The 23,760-nt window shown below is 36.0% G+C and overlaps 1 protein-coding gene across 1 annotated transcript in view; it reads left to right on the top strand.

Annotated features, from left to right (window-relative positions):
• The first annotated feature begins 4,146 nt into the window (after positions 1-4,146).
• Positions 4,147-23,760, top strand: part of LOC125664533 (uncharacterized) — a 65,642-nt gene continuing 46,028 nt past the window's right edge. Inside the window, exon 1 of the mRNA XM_048897313.2 lies at positions 4,147-5,057. Within this exon, the coding sequence (XP_048753270.2) occupies positions 4,955-5,057 (103 nt within the window). The 5' untranslated portion in view covers positions 4,147-4,954. The remainder of the gene's footprint in view (positions 5,058-23,760) is intronic.

Raw genomic sequence — 23,760 nt, 5'->3', positions numbered from 1 at the left:
AACGAATAGAAAAAATGTATAATCTTCAAAGAAATTAAGAGATTGACCTATCACGAAATTAATCCCATCGATGGTATAGGTAACTTTGAATTTAACTTCATCTCATAATGCATAGCAAAAATTCTCTTCCCGCTATAATTAAACACCATATTTGCTATTTTACGAACATAAAACTAGAAAACTTGAAATTGATTTTTTTTATAGTCTTCCTAATGAAATTTCCTTAATTTGATTACTGGTAGTTTTGAAAATAAGCAGGGAGTACGATGATATTTAAGTGATTTAGAAATTCAACAGATTCTGCAATTATTTTTCTTCATCATCATCATCAAGTCATAGACATTAAATGTCAAAGATACAATACAATATCGTTCTCATATTGAGTTAAATTGCATTTAACGAATTCTCTACACGCCACTATAGAGCTGTTGTAGTGTGAACATGAGTCGCTTTATAAACACATGCATGGAGAATTCAATACTCGGAGATCTATGTAAAATGAAAGGCGAAGATAGTGAACAGTGATCAATCTCATAACTCCTATAAGCAATGCAAAACAGAGAGTTGGACAAACACAGACCCCTGGATATACCAGAGGTGGGATCAGGTGCCTAGGAAGAGTAAGCATCCCTTGCCGACCGGTCACACACGCTGTGAGCCCTATATCTTAATCAGGTAAACGGAGTTATCCGTAGTCAAAATCAGTGTGCCAAGAACGGCCTAATAATCGGCATGTATAATTATGTATGTTAATTATGTAATGTATAATTGACCTAAATTAAAGGAAAAAGAGTGTGTGAAATTAGTATTTAAAACAATATGAGCTGTAATTGAGCCAATTGTTTGACGCCGATTTTATGTAATTCATTATTCTGTGTTCATAGGGAAAAGGTTATCTGATGGTTACATAGGGAAGAGGGTGTCTGATGGTTACATAGGGAAGAGGGTGTCTGATGATTACATAGGGAAGAGAGTGTCTGATGGTTACCTAGGGAAGAGGGTGTCTGATGGTTACATAGGGAAGAGGGTGTGTGATGGTTACATAGGGAAGAGGGTGTGTGATGGTCACATAGGGAAGAGAGTGTGTGATGGTCACCTAGGGAAGAGGGTGTGTGATGGTTACATAGGGAAGAGAGTGTGTGATGGTCACATAGGAAAGAGGGTGTCTGGTGATTACATAGGGAAGAGGGTGTCTGATGGTTACATAGAGAAGAGGTTATCTGATGGTTACATGGGGAAGATGGTGTCTGGTAGTTATGTAGGGAAGATAGTATCTGATGGTAACATAGGGAAGAGGGTGTCTGATGGTTACATAGAGAAGAGGTTATCTGATGGTTACATAGGGAAAAGGTTATCTGATGGTTACATAGGGAAGAGATTATCTGATGGTAACAAAGGGAAGACGGTATCTGATGTTACGGTATTTTACCCCTCATATAATTAGTGTAAAGTTGCCAAATTCCAACCTCGTGCTGTCCGTTTGTTTGAACTTGCCATTTGGCTGAGCAGTGCTAATCATCTTTCGGTAATATTGCCTAGATAACCAATTGTAGAGATGTGGAAACAAATTGACATCATAAATGGAATCGGGGGTATGCCTGGTTTTATTATTTCATTCATGCACATATTAATATCAACAACAGAGAGAGAGAGAGAGAGAGAGAGAGAGAGAGAGAGAGAGAGAGAGAGAGAGAGAGAGAGAGAGAGAGAGAGAGAGAACGTAGTCTGCAGGTCACAATGTCCCAACGATGCTAATGTCTCTCATTCATAAACATGTAGGTTAGTAAATAATGTGCGTAAATAAAGTTTTACAGGTAAAGTAGATTTCTGGCCACATCGATGTTCGTTTGGACAATTTGATTATCGCGAAAGACAATTCAGGGATAGTACTGATCTTCTGAATCTTAAACCAATTTAGACCCTAGACCACATATTCCAAATCTTGCTACAGCACCAACAAATGAGTGCACGCTGGTTATTCCTTTATCCTCCTCTTTGGATAGGGAAATAGATACTTGATGAGACTAGTTATATACACACTCCTATTAGAATGATTACATATATCTCAACCCACCACATCGTTGTTAATGATAATTATACCATTGAGCTATTGCAAGGATACACACGACAAATTTTTACCAATCTCCATTATGCCGTGATGATTGACCTATAATAAGGAGCGGATCCAGGAATTGCGGTTACGATGGCGCCACTTTATGAGGCAGGGGTCGCCTTGAGGTGGGGGCCCAGGGGGCGAAGCCCCCGGGAGCTCCTGAATTTTACAGATTTTATAGGGCTTGAAATATGTCTCCTTTTTAGTCATTTTCTATCATTTTTTATAAGGTGAAATTAACAAAAGGCCGCAAATTTTAAGGGTTTTTCGAAAAAAAAAAATTAAGTTCTCCCAATAAATTAATTCAAGAAATCAAAAGATTTTGTCATTCATTTCTCCGGGAGTGTAAGAAATTATTGCTTCTTTTATCGTTTAGTACATTTTTCTAAACAATTTACCACAATTTATCTTAAATTTGAAAATGTTAGCGGGCGCGCGCCGGCTGAGTTCCCACTCCCCTTAAATCCACCACTGATAATACAGTAATGTTACACTTACATCAATTTGGGATTATTTCCATCATTTTAAGTCACTCCTTCATGTACTTTGTTGAATTTAACACTGTACCCGTTGTGTACCTCAGATACTTCACAAGGGGTGAACAACTCCTATGCCACCAGAGTTGAATTTACGCATGCTCAGTTACTGAACTCCATATATGAAAATAAATCATCTAATGTTGTGTAGTGTTTGTTTACAACATGAAGGGTAGGAACGCAAGAAGTGAGAACTCTGATGGGGAAATGTAATTTTTTTTTTTTAAAAGCATTGCTGTATGGCGGATCTATTTCTATATTTATGCCAAAAGTCCTCCCTCTTTAGGATTGAAGTGCTGCGGTCATTAATTAATAAATCAAACACAAAGATGTTTAATTTGTGAACTTAAAAACATCATGAATTATCTTGTTCTTTTATACATATCACATTCCATGTACAGCTACATGCACGGTATTATGTGTAAATACATGCACATGTGCGTTAATGACGTTTTGCCACCGGGGGGGGGGGGGGGTGTAAACCACGTGTGTTCTTTTCATTCTCTAACACCTCTGTCAATGCCGAAATTTCAAAATTCTTGTAAAACGTTTTGTAAATTCTTATACAAACGATTAATTTAATTCGTTTAATCAATTTTTGATGCAAAATTGGGTTCTTTTACCTTGTAAACAATATCTAAATTGATGATTCTAATCAAATTTAATCAGTTCCCCCGATTTTTGGCGTTATCTTATCTAGATTAATAATTTTAATTTTTAAATTCCGTTCCGTTCCGTCTTCCGTTCCGATTTCCGCTCCGCGTTTTAGGAACATCCCTCAGGTATACGGAGTAGTCCGTAATCACAATCAGTGTGTTAAGAACGGCGTAACAAGTGGTATGAAACGTCAGGCAGCATTCGAACCAATGACGGTTATATTGGAGAACTAGATCGTTATAACGACCATAGAATGTGTGAAATGCTGACTTCAATCGAGACTGTTGAAATCCCTGTAACATCAAGTTGTTTGTCAGTAGCCTGCATCGCTTTCAAACCTGATATTACGCAGAATAAGCTCTTGTGTATCGAATCAGCTAAGAGACAATAAAAACACCATATACATCACCGGTTGTAGGTGAAGTGCAACAATATACTTCTGCTTAGGGCCGTAGCAGTAGGGCCGCGACACGTGACCTCCATTCGTATGGTCATATCCAAAAGATCCGTTATTCTAGTTCTCAATTCAAAATGCCGAGCATCTGGCGATGGCGCGATCACTACCCATTTATTGTACTTGTGTTTATGTCTTTGGTTCCACGCGGTCATGGCGCGAGTAAGGCTCGAACTCACGACCTCCCGGCTACAAAGCGAACGATCTACCACTGGGCTACCGGTCTGATACTACTGAGACTTCTATCGAAATGTATTAATTCCCAAATAACAATTCGAATTTATTCAGTAAGATTAAAGGCACTAGATCTCATATTTGGCCGAGGTAATGAAAAGCAGGCTTATTAATCAAAGAAAACTGTCTGTATACGAGTAGTTTTTCCACCAGGGCATTCAACCGCGTAAGAAAACAACCACGAGGCTGAAAAAATATGCAATTATCAAATACAATGTACCATTTTTATTGCCCATCGACTTCGTGGTTTTTTTTTTTAAAACCACGCTTGCAGCATCACTGCTATTTTCTGTGTGAGATTTGCTGATCAGAGTTAATGAAGATAAATTGGACGAATTACGTTATTTCAATTAAACAAAGGACGGACGAGGCGCAGATCTGTTTAAATTTGAGATTAGAGTTTGGACGATCTTAATCGAGAAGATATTAAGCACTTATAGGGCAGCTACAGAGTTTTGTTGTGCTTAAGAAGCTAGTCGAAGCTTGTATTGATTCAACACTAATAATTAACGCGTTTAAATTACGCAAAATCCTCATTCATGTTTCTCCTACCTGTGACGAAACCTTTCAATCGTTTTGTTTTTTTCCTAATATGGCTTTGGATTTTACCAGAAAGTAGAAATTTGTCTGAAATGTCGTGTTAAGTGATTATGAGAATGTAGGCACGTTATCACGTGGTAACCGATGGAGATTGTGCAATGTGGGATGCGTTTGATGGAGAACAGATACTTGACAACAAATCGGAGTTGACAACGAATATTTCAAGTGTGGATTTAGCGGCTGGGAACCAGATTATTACACAGCGGAACCAGATTGTTACAGAGATAGTATAACTACATTAACAATATCTCCAGAAAGGTCACCGCTTGTTTTAACTGTCGCAGACAGAAAACGTTGACAGCTGCAGATGATGTTTTTGTAACACTTCGTACTGTCGTCGGCTCGTTGTTGGATAAAGGGATGACGAGGAGCCTAGTGATGACGTTAGTGATAAAAATTACCATGATTTTTAACGCAATGTTTGCAGTGTTGACACCAATCAAAACGAAGCTGTGTGTTGAAGGTAAGTACTTCTTCACGGTGTCCTATAGTTTTATCAACATCTGAAATTATATCATAAAACATAGCTGATTTACTTGTTAAATACGGATTGTACGTACGTGTATAAATATGACTTAGTTTATTGAAAAATGGATTCCATAATCACGAATTGCGTACCAAAGCTAAACTAATAGCATATTTGTAGTTTCTGACAAAACATTATTTTTTAAATACACGTAATTACAAGAGTTTTTTTTTAAATTGCAATATTCCCGTCTTTTTTAATTAGGTTGTTTTGATAGTTTGTTAAAATGATATATGCGAAAATAATTCTCGCAATTTCTGAGAAGCACAACATGTACAAGTTAATGAACAATTCGAGTTTTTTGAAACCTGATTTTCGGAGGACAGCTTTATGATTGAAAGCGCTAAGTAGTACAATAAGAACAGATGTCGGGTTGTGCTACAGCACCGTGTTCCACAACAGCGGGCACCTGTGCCGTTGTTTGTTTAGCTTTTATTCGAATAAATTGGAATCACGATTCTTCGACAGTCATTTAACAAGAATGTCAAAAATGCCAATACAAATAGAATTCTTTGTTTTTATTTCTTCATCTCCTACAGAAGAATAATATTCTCAATTTTACAGATTTTTTGAAATTCTTAACGCAAGCTCAGAAATGAAATATTAATAATTATTTTGAGAGAAAGAACTTCACCTGCAATTTGGATGTTTTGATTGTTTTCATTTAAAACTTTGCTCTATGAGAATTATTCATTCTTGAAACTGTCCGTCAGGATTAAAAACAAAGCCAACTGTTCTACACCGTATGCCTGAAGGTCTTAGTGATTTGAACTCTTCTCTCAAACGCTCGTTATGCGTGTATTTCTGGGTCGAGATGTATTTTGTAAGATATTGCACAGACCCATGAATCGGAACGGGCCAACCACCTTAGAAATTGGTCTCCATAAATCAAATACAAACCGTACTTTCACAGTTTTGACATTAAAACTTATTATGTCTGACTTGTTTCATACTGATTGTTAGGCCGTTCTTGGCACACTGATTTTGAATACGGATAACTCCGTTTACCTGATCAAGATATAGGGCTTACGGTGGGTGTGACCGGTCGACAGGGGATGCTTACTCCTCCCAGGCACCTCTGGTATATCATATTTTAAATTTTCTCCAGGAAGCGGAAAACACTGCGAAACTTGACATAACATTTTAAGACTCGTGATACATCGAGGGACTTTAAATTGCTTGTCGATATCAAGATATCTTCCCCTCAGTGAGAAAAGGCCACCTTTCTTAAATTTAGGTCACCTGAGTGAATTCTAATCGGTCGTTCCAGCACATTCCGAAAGTTCCTTATTGTTTGTCGTCCATTATGTGTTAACAAATTTAACATTTTTTACTTCTTGATAACTACGATTCCAACTATTTTCTTTAGCATGAAGCATCTTTTGATAACTGCCGACATAAACAGTGAATTTCAGGACTCCTGCATCCCTGGGGCTTTAGTGGTGGGACAAGAAGTGGCCAATTAAAAAAAAAAAAAAACCTTTTTCTCTAGAACCTCACACATGGTATTTATATGTAAAATATCTTTTCAAAATATCTTCTTTAATAGTGATATTGATACTAAATGTAAGCTAAATTGATATTTAGAATGAACATGTAGCGCCCTTTACCAAAATTGTAAATTTGATGATCCCAGGGTTAGGGGTTTTAGTATTAGGGTGGGGTCAAATTGGGCAGTTATTAAATGTGTGAACAATAGACATTTTTAACTTCTTGATAACTATCATTCCAATTACCGGTATTTTCAAATTTAGTATTAAGCATATTTGGGACAAAACTGATGTAAATTGTAAATTTCTGGACTCCTACACCCCTGAGGCCTTAGGGGCGGGGCAACAATTAACTGGAAACTAAAATGGATAGGTAACCCTTTACCAAGATTGTAAATGTCATGATGCCAGGGGTAGGGAAATTAGTACCAGGGTGGAGCCTAAATTACCATAGTGATTATTGTCTTTATCGTGTGAAAGACATCTTGAAGTTTGCTGATGTGGTATAAAAACTAAATGCATATTAAGGAAAAACAGAAAATGATGTACCAAAATTGTTTATTTTGCAACCCCAAGGTTTTGACTCTAGGACAGGTCAAAATTAATAATTTCGCATTATTGTTACATGTGCATATATTATGTAAAGCCTTTCATTAGTAGAGGCACTTCTGAGGACATTTAAGTGCGTACTTTTGTTGAGTATCAAAATTTAGCGTAGATATTCAGAACAGACCCCCCCCCCCCCGTAGATTTCGTAGCCCTTGAAATTAGTGATAATTTTAATTAATACTCAGGTGACCGATAAGGCCTGTGGACTAGTGATACTTTTAATTAAGATAGTGCCTATGAAGGTCTTGTTTGTTCCGGTTTTGTATGTTAGAGCTGGGAGGAAGTCCTTCCTTTCATGTCTGTGATAATTATGAAATATGTTTGCAATAAGACGCAGATTGTTAATACATTGTGTATTCTGAATGGACTCCAAATACTTCCTTATTACGTCATTTCAACAAATGACATTTATGGAGACACAAACAGGTGTTCTGTTAACGAGTAGCACGTGCTTATAGCGATGTTGTCGAGGATGTTTATTTAATATTTACAAATGTCTATGTGGAGTTTAAAAAAAAGAAAGACTCATGGTGGGCCGCCAAAGTGACTACAGAATCCCGGTTCGTGTAAATCTGTCAGTTTGTTTCCGAAATGCGGCTATATATCGCCATATCGACGTCAAACCACGCAAAGTAATTCATTTGAGCAGTATAAGTTGGGTGTTTGCTGGGTTATATATTGTTGAACGTCCCTTTCGAGAATATTTCGCTCAGATAGAAATATCACCATTGGCGGTGAAGGCCTGCAAAATTTAGGCGCTTTAATCGTGCCACACCTGCTGTGACACGGGGCCTCGGATTTTATGGTCTTATCTGAAGGACTGCCCCATTTAATCGCCTATTACGACAAAGAAGGGGTACTGAGGACCTATTCTGACCTGGATCCCCACGCTTAGCCGTATGAGAGTTTTAAAAATAGAATAAAAGAATTTACCATATTACAATAAAATGAATCTACAATAGTAAAATTAAAGTGGTTCAACTAGGGTATACAGATAAGTAATTCCCCCTAACCAATGTGTACCTTCTGAATTTAAAGTTGTGTAAGAAATAGTTCCCCATTTTTATAACGATCCTACAATGCACCATTTCAAAGCATCGCGGTTTTTCCTACAGTAAATCTTTTTTTCTATAATAAATATGGATATCAAATTCCCAGATACCAAAACTGGTTCTTGGATACTCGGAAAATACCGTATTTTCCAATAGAAGTTCTTAAAACGCTAAACAGAGAATCAAAATAAAAGAGGTACATCCCCATTGCATGATGTCATATCCCAAACGTTATTGAAATCACGAAAATATGGGATTTAGGAATATTTGTTGCAGTGATTTTAACCTTTTACAAATCGTGAAATAAAAGCCCAGATGACACCTCTTCATGGATGAACATGATATTCTCGAATGAGACGCACCTCCCCTCCCTAGATGTCGGTGAAAGATGAAGGTAACGAACAGTGATCAATCCCATAACTCCTATAAGTAATAATTGGTGTAAGGTGCATGTATGTAGCGTCCTTGACATCATGTAGTGCAAAGGAAATTATCCTCCCAGTGACCTTGACCTTTAACGTTTTTGGCCAATGAAGATCCCGGTTTTCATTCCTATAAGTTTCAAAAATGAATGAAATATACAAGTTATAACTTTAAAGTTTTGAAGACTCGTGACTTTGAAATTTCGCTTTCATTGACCGTAATAACTTACATTTAACACTGAAAAACAATATGAAGGAATATTTGTCTGCATTCTTCCGATTGTATTAAAATTAGATGGAATATATTCTTTATAACTTGTACATTTATTCTTAAAACTTACCAGCAACTAGTTAGTGGGGGACCGATATAGAAGTTTCAAAACGCCCCCATCTACCAAGTGGTGCCTTTTCTCTTTGCATAAGCCCCGCTGAATCATTCAATATAAAGTTTCATTACAAACGGATAGCTTTAAACGTTAACGCATTGCCTAATTAAAATCAATCGATCCAGCACCCGCATGCTGGTCAGTAAATTTGACTATGCCAGTTCGTGAGGTATCAATATCTACAGTCAATAAAAACCAATTTATTGAAACACTCCAGTGTTACAGACGTGAAAGTACTATCCAATCAAAATTCCGCGCATGTACATCCGCGAAATGATTGATTGATTGATTGATGTTTTCCGCCACACTCAGCAATTTTTCAGTTATCTGGTGGCGCCCAGTTTTTTATTGGTGGAAGAGTGAACCCAGATACAATATACCTGACAATGTACCTGGGAAGAGACCGCCGACCTTCCGCACGTAAACTGGGAAACTTTCTTACTTACCGGCGCGAGCGGGATTCGAACCCCCGCCGACAGAGAAGAGAGGCCGTGGGATTTTGAGCGCGATGCTCTAACCACTGGGCCACGGAGGCCCCCCCCCCCCCCCTCCGCGAAATGGAAAGTAATTTTGATCCTACTAAACAGTTAGGCGTGTCAATATTTTACGTAAAATATAAATTTCTCAAGATTTCTATACAAATTAAGAAGCAAGGGTGAGTTCAAAAATAGCAAGTTCAAAACAATCCAAATGCGTACTGACGCATGCACATATTTCTGCGTTTTTAAACATATTACTTTTTATGTAGGTATACGATGTGAATTTCATTTTAGTTTCTTCATTTCAAAAGGAGTAATAGTATTTAACTATCATTCAATTAAATCTGTGTGCTCGTGCTGGTCAGTAATTTAGTCAATGCTGATCAGTAATGAGTGAGATACTAGTGATATACTTACATGACAATATACAATAAATTTAAGAACACTTCATTGAAAAATTTTTATGAATATCACTATAGCCTAGAATGTCAGGTGGGTTTTTTTTTTTTTTTTAAGAATGTCGAGAAAAATGTCTGTATAGAAAATATTGTTATAAACTAAATTTTTACAAATTCTGAATTATTGTCAACTGCCGACTTCAATGTTATGTATTGATTAAATTGTGTAATTTCATATCAAAAATATACGACCAGGTCTGTCTTCCTTACTTAATTTCAATCACCTAGAATGACTGCTCTTTTCACGTGAAGCTTGTATGTTTCCTTTATTTGTAACCTCGTGTACCATACAGTGGTGTGAGAGAATCAACGCAACTTCTTATTTCTTTCTAATATAAATTAAAAAGATTTATGAATGATATTTTTCAACTTTGAAATGACTGCATGTTTGTCAAAAGTTACGCTAGAAGCCAACTTGTATAGCAGATTGAATTCTTGTCAAGGATGCACAAATTTAAAGGACATGATTTGAAGATTTTAATCGTTTTAGATTTGGCAAGAAATGCATGTAAATTCTTAAAATTGTTATTTCTAACAGAAAATGACTTGTATGAGTCATTTGGACACAATTTAATTCCTTCAGAAAAATTGAACAACGTGACCTGTACCATCCCTTTAAAGCGTCACCAGTTACGTCATAACACTGGGGTTTCTTTTAACGCGCCAACGTCTGCCGCGATACAGGACCTCCGCTTTTAAGGTCATGTCTGAAAGACCCGTGGTTCTCTTTTCTAATTGCTAAGCGTTTTGGCTAAGGAGCAATCACTACATTGTGTTTAAAGCGCCCATGACGTGAGAAGGACTCTAACATTACGACGCGAACGCCACAGTATTCAGAGTTAAAATGCATGTATTTTCAGAATCGATGCTGCATCAGACACATTGAATTTGTAGTCGGCACATCCGTAATTCGTTCTCATATTTCAGTACAACATCTGTTTGTGAATGACAATGGGCGCACATTGCCAACAAGCTGTAATATTTTGGTATCAGAACGAATCGCCTATAGTTGACTAACGGACCTGTAGAAAGTTAATCTTTCACAGCTGACATGTTTCATACAAAACAATATTGGCGATGCATATCTCTACTAATTAATAATAATCATTATTTTATGGGAAGTCTTTAAATATACTTCCACACTCGCTATATTACTAAATTCAATAAACTTAACTTGAAGAATTTCATGTGTAACAAAACAAAGTTTGTCTTCCATAGCTCTACTACCATACCTAACCACCTTAATCTTCCATACCTCTACTACCAGACCTAACCACCTTAATCTTCCATACCTCTACTACCATACCTAACCACCTTAATCTTCAACACCTCTACTACCAGACCTAACCACCTTAATCACTGATCATATCAAATCAAAATCGGCTAAAAACCTTTTTACTGGGATTCTTCTTTTTGACCTTCAGAAAGCTTTTGATACAGTTGATCATAAAATACTATGTGGAAAATTGAATGGCATCGGCCTTAAGTCAATTAAATGGTTTAAATCATATTTATCTGGGAGAAAACAAATTGTAAATGTAGACAATGCAAATTCTGGTGTATGTAATGTTACATGCGGAGTGTCTCAAGGCAGTTTACTTGGGCCCCTTTTATTTCTAGTATATGTGAATGATCTTAGTGCAAGTATTGATCCTGATTGTAAGGTTTTATTATATGCAGATGACACAGCCATTTTATTCTCTCATTCTAATACAAACATTATAGCTAAGAAATTATCATTAATGTTAGAAAAATGCCATGACTAGTTGGTAGACAACAAACTCTCACTTCATCTGGGAAAAACTGAAAGTATTTTGTTTGGACCACAACGCAAGCTTAAATCCATCAATAGTAGTTCTTTTTCCATAGAATGTAAAGGTATTAAAATATATTGTAAATCATGTGTAAAATACCGAGGAGTTATTTTGGATAATGTATTGTGTGGAGAACAAATCGTTGATGATATTATTAAAAAAAGCAAATCAACGCCTGAAATTCTTATACAGACATAATTCATGTCTATCTCTACTGTCCAGGAAATATCTTTGTAATGCTTTAATTCAGTGTCATATTGACTATGCATGTACATCGTGGTACGAAGGTTTGACTGTTAAGCTTAAGAAAAACTACAGATTATTCAAAACAAAGTTATTAGATTTATCTTAGATTCATCCCCTAGAAGTAGTATCAACGCTGAAATATTTGAAAAGCTGGAGTATTTGAACATTAGCAATAGAGTAAAACAGCTTCGACTGAATCACGTCTTTAATATTTGTCATGAAAAATGTCCAGATTATTTGAAATATAATTTTAGAATAAATTGTTCATCCAGATCAACTAGATCAAGTAAGCTTAATTTTTTTTTTTTACCAAGGGTTGAGATAATGGAATCAGAACTTTTTTATTTTAACGGCATCAAAGACTGGAACTCTCTCCCTGATCAAATAAAATGTATAAACAATAGATTTACATTCAAAGCTGCAGTTAAAAAACATTTACTCAATGAAATAAAGAAAATGGCAGATAGTGATTTCTTGTATTATTGATCCACATTGTCTTGTTCATACATAGATAGTTATTACAGCTGTTATTTATTCCAATATTTTTCAATACTCAGCACTGTTGAAATGTAAGATATTTATAGTATTCTTATGTGTTTCAAATCAATGTTTTTCAATATCTTTTTTGTTTGCATTGTTTTATTATGCTAATAATGATAATATATTGTGTATGTCATATTATAAGATCAGAAGGACCCCATTGGAAATAAGCTATATGGCTTTCATGGGTTATCCTTGGCATAGGCATATACATTAATTTACTAAGTTGTTATCAAATAGCTGTTAAAATTTACCTTTTTATCTTACGTATTTAACAACAACTTTTGTTTTAACTATGTTTTCCTCTGTGATATTGTCTTGTATTTATATTGTACATGTACCTATTCCTAAAAATAAAATCTTCCATATCTCTACTACCAGACCTAACCACCTTAATCTTCCATACCTCTACTACCAGACCTAACCACCTTAATCTCCTATATCTCTACCACCAGACTTAACCACCTTAATCTTCCATATCTCTACTACCAGACCTAACCACCTTAATCTTTCATATCTGCTTGATCGTCTCCATATTAGTGAAATATTCTCAAGTGGGACGTTAAACAATATACAATCAATCAATTCATATCTGATTGACGTCACCATGTGAGTGAAATATTCTCGAATGCAACGTTTAACAATATACAGTCAATCAATCCATATCTGCTTCGTATTTGGTATTTTATTGCACGAATATGTTAACGACAAACTTATCAACTCAACATTCTGACGAAGAGGATAACTTCTCCACCGTCAACTTCCACCATTTGAATAGAATATTCCATTATCATCTGTACATGGTGTTTACGTCTCTGAGCTGATCTGATAGGCGAGAGCATGTTCTTAAATCGACAAATAAGTTAATGTTACGGAAGTTTAAACAGTCTCGCATAAAGTCAACAATGCGCGGATTCCATGGTCGTTCTAATGATCTAATGTGTAAATTGAACCTGTCATTAGGCCGTAATTCAATAATTCGTTTGGATGTTACATTAGCTTGTTACAATACTGTTATAAACTCACTGTGTAAGATTCAGTTAGGAATATTTCTGTTTGTAAGAAGACTTTTGTTCCAAGATTTTTGCAAATGGTTCTAACCGTGAATTAGATGATTCACTTTATTTAAAAGACTTTAAATTATCAGTGATAAAATGTTTATAGACATTTGTGATGATAAAAACCGATCACGACGGGTGCGACCTGTCAACAGGGGATCATTACTCCTCCTGGACACCTCTGATATGTCCAGGGGTCCGTGTTTGTCCTTCTCTTAATTTTATATCCTGTATAGGATTTATGGGATCCATCATTGTGTGTTATCTTCACTTGCTCATTTTTGCAATAAGTTCTAAGCGTGATTCAAACAATACAATATTTAACTTAGGGCACAAGAAAGTCCGTTTTTTCCTATATGATAAAGATTTTGATAAAAACCAAAGTGCTTACGGTGGGAATTTTCGGAGTATTTCATAGTCTAAGACATGATTCACATATCCCTGTTGAGTAATAGATAAAAATTGAAGATAACGAACGGTAATTAATCTCATAACTTCTATAAGCAATACAAAATAGAGAGTTGGGCAAACACACCGGATAGGTCACATGTGTCAATTGAGTGCAAGTAATACACACCAATAAAAAGGTCGTCAGGAACTTTGCGAGGTTTGACCAACTGCTGGATTTCTGCATAGTAATCTAAATAAAATCAATGTCCTTTGGAACTTTATAAGTAGTTTTCCCTCGTTTTTCATTTGACGTAATTCATAAGACGAAGTAATGATTGGGTCCGTGAATTCGTTAGCTCGATATGGCCCCCATACTCTGAGAGACACCTGCTTTGTTCATCATTGTTTCTTCTGCAGCACTTTTTTATTATTGTAATACTTAATATAAGTTTCAGCAACTCAGTTTCAGACACACTCACTCACAGAATGTTTCTTCGTTTATTATCAACAGTAGTGTTTGAAGTCAGCATTTCGCAAATTCTATGGTCGTTATAACGATCTAGCTTGACAATACAACTTGTCATTGGGTCAAATGCTGTCTGACGCGTGTCATACCGATTGTTAGGCCGTTCTTTACACACTAATTTTGACGACGGGTTACTCCGTTTACCTGATCAAGATATGCGGCTCCCGGTGGATGTGATCGGTCAACAGGAGATGGTGACTTCTCCTGGACACCTGAGTCCACTTCTGGTGTATCCAGGGCTCCGTGTTTAATCATTGGAAGCCGTCAGGAAACTCCAAAGCTCTTCAATGCTGAACCACCTTAAAATTGTTGAACTATTGCCCAAAATGGCGTTAAACCCCACAAAATAAATCTATCAATTACTGCACCCAGGTGACCATTAATACCCATGGGTCTCTTGTTCATTGACAATATAAATATTGTATAGATTTTGAAACATTTCATACGTTAGTAATCTAACAAAACATTAACAACTTTATGACATCTTAATGTTGATTTGTGAAATGAAAACGACTTCCTGACAACATCACACAATAAAAAGGTTGATGTTTATCAGTCCACCGGGATTTATTATTGAAGTTATAGCGACACACAGTCCATAGACTGATGCATTGCGTGTGTCAAGTATGTGAAAAATTTATTGTTGTACCGCAAGAACTATCATCAATTGTTTCATCGTGGTATTTTACATCTAATATATAAGAGCGATGGTAAGGCTCTATATTCAAGATAATATATGCATGTGAGATAGTAGAGATATTAATGGAAAGATGAATGTTCATTAATGGTTACAAGAACTGAGTGAGGGCATTGTTTAATAGTATATTGTACATTTCATACATGCAAGTGTATGTCTATCAGATTAAGAACTGAGCGAGGGCATTGTTTAATAGTGTATTGTACATTTCATACATGCAAGTGTATGTATATCAGATTAAGAACTGAGCGACGGCATTATTTAATAGTATATTGTACATTTCTATGGCATGTCAAACGTTGCAATATTTGATCTTTTCCATTTGTATTGTATAATTTTCCATTTGTATTCTATATTTTCCATTTGCATTGTATAATTTTACATTTGCATTGTATAATTTCCATTTGCATTGTATAATTTTCCATTTGTGTTCTATATTTTCCATTTGTATTGTATAATTTTCCATTTGCATTCTATATTTTCCATTTGCATTGTATAATTTTTCATTTGTATTGTATCCAGGGAATGTTTATTTTGATTTGTTACGAAGGATTTCATTAGTTAACGTCACTGATGTACCACATCTGTACTGTAGACGTGCTTAGCACACAGGGCCGCATCGTCGCAAACCACGGTTTTGAGTCCACTCAAGCTCGAATAGAAGCACCCGTGGGTAACCGACGATGACAGGGCCGTAGCAATGACGGTTCTTTATCGTGCCAACGCCTGTGCAGCGATACGGAATATCTGTTTTTAAGGTCTTTTAAATGCCGAGTGTTTGGCAAAGGAGCAATCACTGTCTTTATGTCTCTAAAGCTTTGATGCGGCAATAACAGTAACGGTTCTCGAACTCACGACCTCTCGCCCACAAACCAAGCGATATATTACTGAGCTACCGCGACCAGGTCCTGGACTAGTTATTTTTAAAAATACTTAGCTAGCTCTAGTAATGGCGACCCCCCCCCCCCCGATCATTTAAAAAAAAAATAGAACTGTCCAGAAAAGCATGCACATTTTTATTAAGTCAGAATTCAGTAGATTCGGGGGACTTAATTCGGCCCTTGGGTCCCCACCAATTGTTAACCTCGAGTTTGGTTTGTTACAACTATTCAATGGATTAATCTTAAGTTATCGTTTATCGAATTTGGTAATGCGCGAGATGTTGAAGAGGTAGAGTTCAGGAGCCACGTTTCGCAGGAATGTACCGTATTTGCTAAGTGTAATGGCGTAACCCCCACCCCCACCCCATTAATTGATCGCTTTTATGCGTCTAATGTGATCAGCATATTCAAACTAGTCTCCTATTTAACCACTGGCTGATCTAGATAATTCTGAACGAAAGGATGCAGTAAACTGCTGGATGTCTGGGGACTATCTTAAGATCCCTAGTGAATCCAGTGCAAAGCCTTGGGGGAGGGGGGGTTGCAGTTGGAGGGCGAAGTCAGTGGCGGATTTAAGGGGGGGGGCGCAGCCGGCGCCCCCTCCCCCCTCAAAATTTCCAAATTTAAGGTAAATCTTGGTATCTTGTTTAGAAAAATGTATCAAACAATAAAAGAAGCAATAATTTCTTCCATTCCCGGAAAAATAAATGACAAAGTCTTTTAATTTCTTGAAGTACTTTATTGAGAGAACTTAATTTTTCCAGAAACCCTTAAAATTTGCGTCATTTTACTAATTTCACTTGATTAAAAATGACATATTTCAAGCCCTATGAAATCTCTAAAATCCAGGAGCTTCCGGGGGCTTCGCCCCCTGGACCCCTACCCACTTGAGGCAGCCCCCAGACCCCGTGCCTCATAAAGTGGCGCCCCCGTAACCGCAATTCCTGGATCCGCCCCTGGAAGTCCCCTGGACAAGTGCGTTCTGACAAAATAAAACGTACATACATGCTTCTTTCGACATCTGTATATAAAATATCATTTGTGAAGGGAGGGGGGGGGGGGGGTCTCCCGGCGCAAGATTCCTCATTGCTGGCTACATGTATTTTCAACTAGTCCTATATGGAACCGATCGCGGTAGTTCAGTGATATGCCCTTTGGTTCGTAACCGTGAAGGTGCATGTTCGAGTTCTACTCGTGTCATGGCTGCATCAAACCTTAGACGTAAATATCGACAGGCGTTGACACGTTAAAGTACCCCCAATGCTACGCCACAGTGCCCATACATGTAGCATAGTAAGTCTATTTGTGGTACGTCACCTGGTAACGGCTAAATATACGTGGGACTTACCTTCGTAACAAAACAAAATAAACAATCCCTCGGATGCAATATAAATGAAAGAATTTGCAATGCAAATGGAAATTATACAATGCAAACGAAAAAAATATATAATACAAATGGAAAATATAGAATACAAATGGAAAATTATACAATACAAATGGAAAAGATCAAATATTGCAACGTTTGACATGCCATACATTTCATACGTACATTTGTATGTATATCAGATTTTGTGATTCACATTGTGTTGAAATCAATTACAAATGAATTTAAAGAGCAATGATTAATTTCATAACTCATATAAAGAATGCAAAATTAAAAGAATGGTAAACAAAAAACCCCTGCACATACCAGAGGTAAAATCAGGTGTCTAGAAAGAGTAAACATCCCATGTTGACCGGTCACACCTTACCCGCCTTGAGCTTCTGTTCTGACTAACAAATAGGAACAGCATAGTAACACACACAATCTTAATGACTACAGTGCAGTTCTAAATTCAAGTTATGTGATAGGGATCCTCGCGCTGTAGTTTATGCAGTAATAATGATTACACGATTGTCACCCTGGTATCTAGTTGTCGGTTAATCTACCCATTCTATCTGACAGGCATATCATATATCGTGCGGCGCTCATCATTAATGAATCTCTGGTATGAAACCTTCCACAAAGATCGAGAAAATGCTAAAATCGATATCACAAGAATAACACTTTCTTGGTAAACGAGCTTTTGTTTTGATTTCAAATGCACTTGCGAGCATGCTATCTTTCACCGTGGCTTTGAAGTCCTCTAGTTGTTGAAAGTTTAAGTACAGAAGTTGGAGATCGCTGGAATTGACATTTCAATATTCTTTGTTTCTGATTTCAATAGCAGAAATGTTAATTTTCAGGATATGTCATAACGAGATGGAGATCCAGCACGGAGCGGAACTCTTTTTCGCTTCATTTCTAAACCTCAAATGGAGCTCGAGGTATCTGTAAAACAATGTATTCTTGTATGTCACCTTCTTATTTCGACTTTAAAACAACTAGTTATCGTTAGTCATTAGAACTATTCAGGTATAACACAACTAGTTATCGTTAGTCATTAGGACTATTCAGGTATAAAACAACTAGTTATCGTTAGTCATTAGGACTATTCAGGTATAACACAACTAGTTATCGTTAGTCATTAGGACTATTCAGGTAACTTTTATGCAGATTTGATAGTAGGACAGACACGCGCATATTAAAATTAGTCAGCCCGCGTTTGCGTTGGTTAACAAGTAAACATGCAAGGAAAAACAGGGTACGTGCACGTGCATGTAACCGTGTGTTCCAGAGAAACAATAGCTATAACCTTAACACGATATAACATAGCAAAACTAATGCCATTGTGTTTTGGTCTCTGCAATGCGAAATTCTTCAAGCACTGAACAAGTGCACAACAAAACTAGATTTCATTGTATTTTGGTCGAACATAATACCAAGAACATCGAAAGTCGTAGATATATATATATATATATATATATATATATATATATCGTGTATCTCGTATACACTTTATATCGCCGTTACGGGTACACTCGTCCAATACGCACTCTCAAAATGTCCTAAATTTTATCTAATGTGTGAATGTTGATATCAATGCTGAAATCTTGTTTGAAGCATAACTGGTCATAACAACAAATAATTACACACAGCAATCACTAATATTACCGACATGAAAAATTACATAACGGCACAGTTTAGTAGCACACTAATTCATCTCATATAAATTGATGGTTTTTGTGAGGTCTTGAGCCTGCCTTCGTTAATATCGATCAAATGCTGTCCCTGAGCCTCATCAATTAGGCAAAATTAGCACCTCAGCAATTAAGCACAAATAGGACATTCACAGTCCTACAATATACAAGGCTCATTTTAGTTAAAGGTAAATGTCTAGCACTGTCCAACGTATTTACTGAATACGCTAAATTATTTTTCGTAAAAATGAATTCTTTGAAAATTACTTATGTTTTAGTGACAAAGTAAAAATTCACAAATTATTCATATATAAAATTAACTCTCACAATTTCACAAAAAATAATAGAATATGCATACTTGTCTGTAACGAGTCTTTCAGAACAGTGAGTGGTTTTAACCAATGAAATATAACAGTCGAATCGATTGTTAATAAGGACCTAGAATTATAGTTCTAGGAAACATATTTGCATTGGTTTTTGTGAGACTGTAACATCCTTAGCATTCAATAACCGTGAAGAGAACATAGGCTGGAAGTCGTTACCCTCCACGATGTAAGATAAGAATATCTACAGCTAGCGTTAATGTTAACTACAATACCGGGAATTTAAGGAAATGTCTCAATATGTGGTTATGTTTTTCCCCCTTCGAAACGTCTGTTTAATGGCGTGGTTCGTATAAAAGCATGCCGGTCATTAAGTCAAACTTATTAGTGATGAGAATCGTATGAGTTATACTGAGAAAATAATAGTTATCATACATCTAAGAGAAACTGCCTCTTTAAAATCAATAAATTTATATCAAAGAGAAAATACAAAGCCATTATTCACAAAGCAAAAAAGGTTTTCTTTGTAAATCTTTTCAACGGAGCAAGTGAGCAGTGATTTTCTCGGTGGCACTTTCTGCAAAAGAGCGGACGGTATTTGTTTACTCAGGGCGTTTTTTTTATATCGCATAAATGGAACTTCATATAATAAAGGCCATCGATTCAGGAAGCCCGCTGTCATTGCCATCAAAGTTCACTGCAATCTCGCCGGGACAGCTCTACACTCAGGCAAATGAATAGTCATTCAACAAAGTAAAATGATATCAGGCGGATGAAAATGTCAACATCCAGAGGTCGGGAACATGCAAAGGTAATGTGATTCCCCTTGACATCAAAATGATTATTTTAAACCTGGCAGTCCCTCGCGTGTTTCACTTTAACTCACGGAGTTCCAACGGAAAATGCACTTCGTTGTACCTTTCGATGGTTGTACAGTGATTTAACATGCATCTGGTTCGACATAAAACTAATCTGATGTGATGTTCAATTATAAATGAACTCGGTGGTTAAAATAATGGTGGTGGTCATTAACTCTCGTGTCAACCTCTCCGTTTGGGGACTTTGAAAGTAAACTAAATTATGGTTCCACTTCGCGGTAGTCGTTGCATGTTAAAATTAAAGGTCAACTGTTAATGCATGCTTAATCAGCTGGTACAGCCTCGGTATAAAAACGAAAATAGTTTTGAAGAGACAGAAACAAAACCGGTATACATGAATGTTTTAAAATAAGATATATAAAACTACATGATTAGATAATTCATTAAATACGTACAGTAAAGCACAGTTGATTTGAACATATTTTATTGCATGTATAATATACAACAGGTTTGAACACAAGTTCTTACAACTTACGAGGTTCTTGATACCAATTGCCATAAAACATATGTATAGACAAAATAAATACATGTACATTTAGCATAAAGTGAATTACTATCATGAGAATGTGCATGAATTACATAATGTAAGTATAAATTGTTGAACAACATTAAACATTTTGCTGTTAGTTTCATACCCCAAATTGTCACTGCCCCAAAGTAAAATCCGTGTATCAATAATAGATAATTCTTGTATTTGAAAAAAATCGTTAAACATAACATTTCTTACTACTGAAAATCTTTTACAAACAAAGAGAAAATGATATGCATCTTCTCTCATACCACAATGACAGTTAGGAAAACTGACAATGTTTATTCGGTGTAATTCATAGCTAAGCAAACAGTTATGTCTTAATTTGGTTTGAATATATTTACTATTCTTTTTCCAAGAAGATGTTTAGGCATCATTGAAATATTGATATCATTAGAAATATTTCGACGGAACTGAGAGATAGAGGTTGTTTTCTTTGCTTCGTTTGCTAAAGAGTTCCATTTGCGAATGGCATCTGGAAAAAAAATATTTATTATATATTTCTTGCTTAGTTCTAAGCGGTATATAGTCATATTCGTAGCGAATATTGTATTTAAACACAGTTACAACGAATACGCTTATAATGAATTCACACGATGAAACACGGTTATAGTGAACACACTTATAATGAATTCAAACTTACAGTAAAACAGTTACAGTGAAGACACTTATCATGAATTCACACTTATAGTAAAACACGGTTACAGTGAACACACTCATAATGAATTCACATTTACAGTAAAACACGATTATAGCTAACACTCTTATAATGAATTCACACTTACAACGAAATTATTTCGATTCCCAGTAGATTTTTAAAAATATATTATGAACATGTTGGAAATAAAGACTTATACGAAAGCCTAGTTAGATCAAAAGTAAATAAAAAGTCTCTATTACGAGATTTAAAAAGTCGTTATTACGACTATTAAAAGGCGTTATAAGGAGATAAAAAGTTGTATTAACGAGATTAAAAAGTCATTAATACGAGATGAAAAGCCGTTATTACGATTAATCTGTGAAATCCCCGTCCGATGAATAATCGGATACTCTCTATATGATACATAGGGAAAACTATCAAAATATTGATGATTATTTATCTAATAAATGAATTCGGGTTTGGTGACTTCAAGGTTGTTTAAATTCAGCGTTGACACTTCCTCGTTCTCACACACTGTTAATATATACACAGAAACTCGTCATAAGTTACAACTTTTTATCTCACTGTTACGACTTCCTAAAGTCGTAATAACTATTTTTTTAATCTTGTTATTTCGACTTTCTTAATCGTAACTAAAACACTTTATCTCATTATTACGACTTTATCAAATCGTAATTAAAACTTTTTTCTCCTCATTACGACTTTTTATCTCGTTCAAAGCGGAAGAATGGTCCGCCATTTTATCCACCCTTGTTAAATGAAAAGATTCGAGTCGATTGTTCGTGGTGTTACGCCTTTTTGGCAATATTTAAGCCATTTTAAAGCGGTTATTTTGTTGTGAATCTTGTGGTTTTACGCTGTTTTGGCAATATTTCAGCCATTTTAAGGCGGTTATTCAGTTGTGAATCTTGTGGTTTTACGCCTTTTTGGCAATATTTCAGCCATTTTAAGGCGACTATTTAGTTGTGAATCTTGTGGTTTTACGCTGTTTTGGCAATATTTCAGCCATTTTAAGGCGGCTATTTAGTTGTGAATCTTGTGGTTTTACGCTGTTTTGGCAATATTTCAGCCATTTTAAGGCGGTTATTTAGTTGTGAATCTTGAAGTTTCCTTGATGGTCCCCGATGAACCTACTCTTTTTCGAAAATCAGAGAAACGATCTTTTGCTTGGCACCGGGTTGTGATCGTTGACTTGGGACACTTTTTCACTCTCATCCGACGGAAATAAAAGTTAGGTGAAATAAATACATATCATTTCGTGTAAATAAACAGTTATATTATATAGGTATTCAATATTTTTTGTGAAATTCGCATTTTTAAAAAACAAATTATACAATAATACGATTGCCATGACCTATAAAAAGTTCTTGTTTTAATTGGACATCAGAAAAATGTCTATTTGGTATGGGCGAAAAATCTGTACATTCTAAAAGAATGTGATGAATAGTTAACGGACAATCACAAAATATACATTTCAGCTGAAGTTCTCAGTCTAGTAATTAAGAATGTGTCAATTTTGATTGTCCGATACGTATTTTTGAAATAGTCACTTCGTCCAGGCGTTTCAGTACGAACATTATGGTTTGTTTACTTAGTGTCACGCGATAAAGATCCCTCCCTGTTCAAAGGCCGAAAGCGCCATTCATTCATTCGGCAATGGTGACGTCTCCATATGAATGAAAGATTCTCGAGAGGGACGTTAAACAATATTTAACCATCAATCGATTAAAGTTTACTTGTATCACAAAAATCCCAATATATTTGTCAAAGAGAGTTTAGATGTATTTTATGAAATATTTTGGATCAGTGTAGGGAATTTTAAAGTCTAAAATTTCATATTGAGGCCCATTTTTGCCGCTTTCTCTGCTTTCATGTTACCATAGATACTAATATGAATTGGAATCCAGCAGAACCCAACTATTTACCTTGTTTGGTTAAAACATTACTTACTTATCCTCTTCGTGCCTATCAGCACATAAGGCCTCAACCAGCTGACGTCACAACTGCCTGTCTTTTGCTTTCCTTTCTACCCCCCCCCCCCCCCCCCCCAGGTCTTCCCTATATCTTTCATCTCCTGTTCTACCATCCATAAAACATAGCGCTGGATTATGATATCTAAAATGTATGGATGGTCAATGTTC

The sequence above is a fragment of the Ostrea edulis genome, chromosome 1 (genome assembly GCF_947568905.1).
Source record: "Ostrea edulis chromosome 1, xbOstEdul1.1, whole genome shotgun sequence".
Lineage (NCBI taxonomy): Eukaryota > Metazoa > Mollusca > Bivalvia > Ostreida > Ostreidae > Ostrea > Ostrea edulis.
This window is presented reverse-complemented; position numbering and strand designations above follow the sequence as displayed.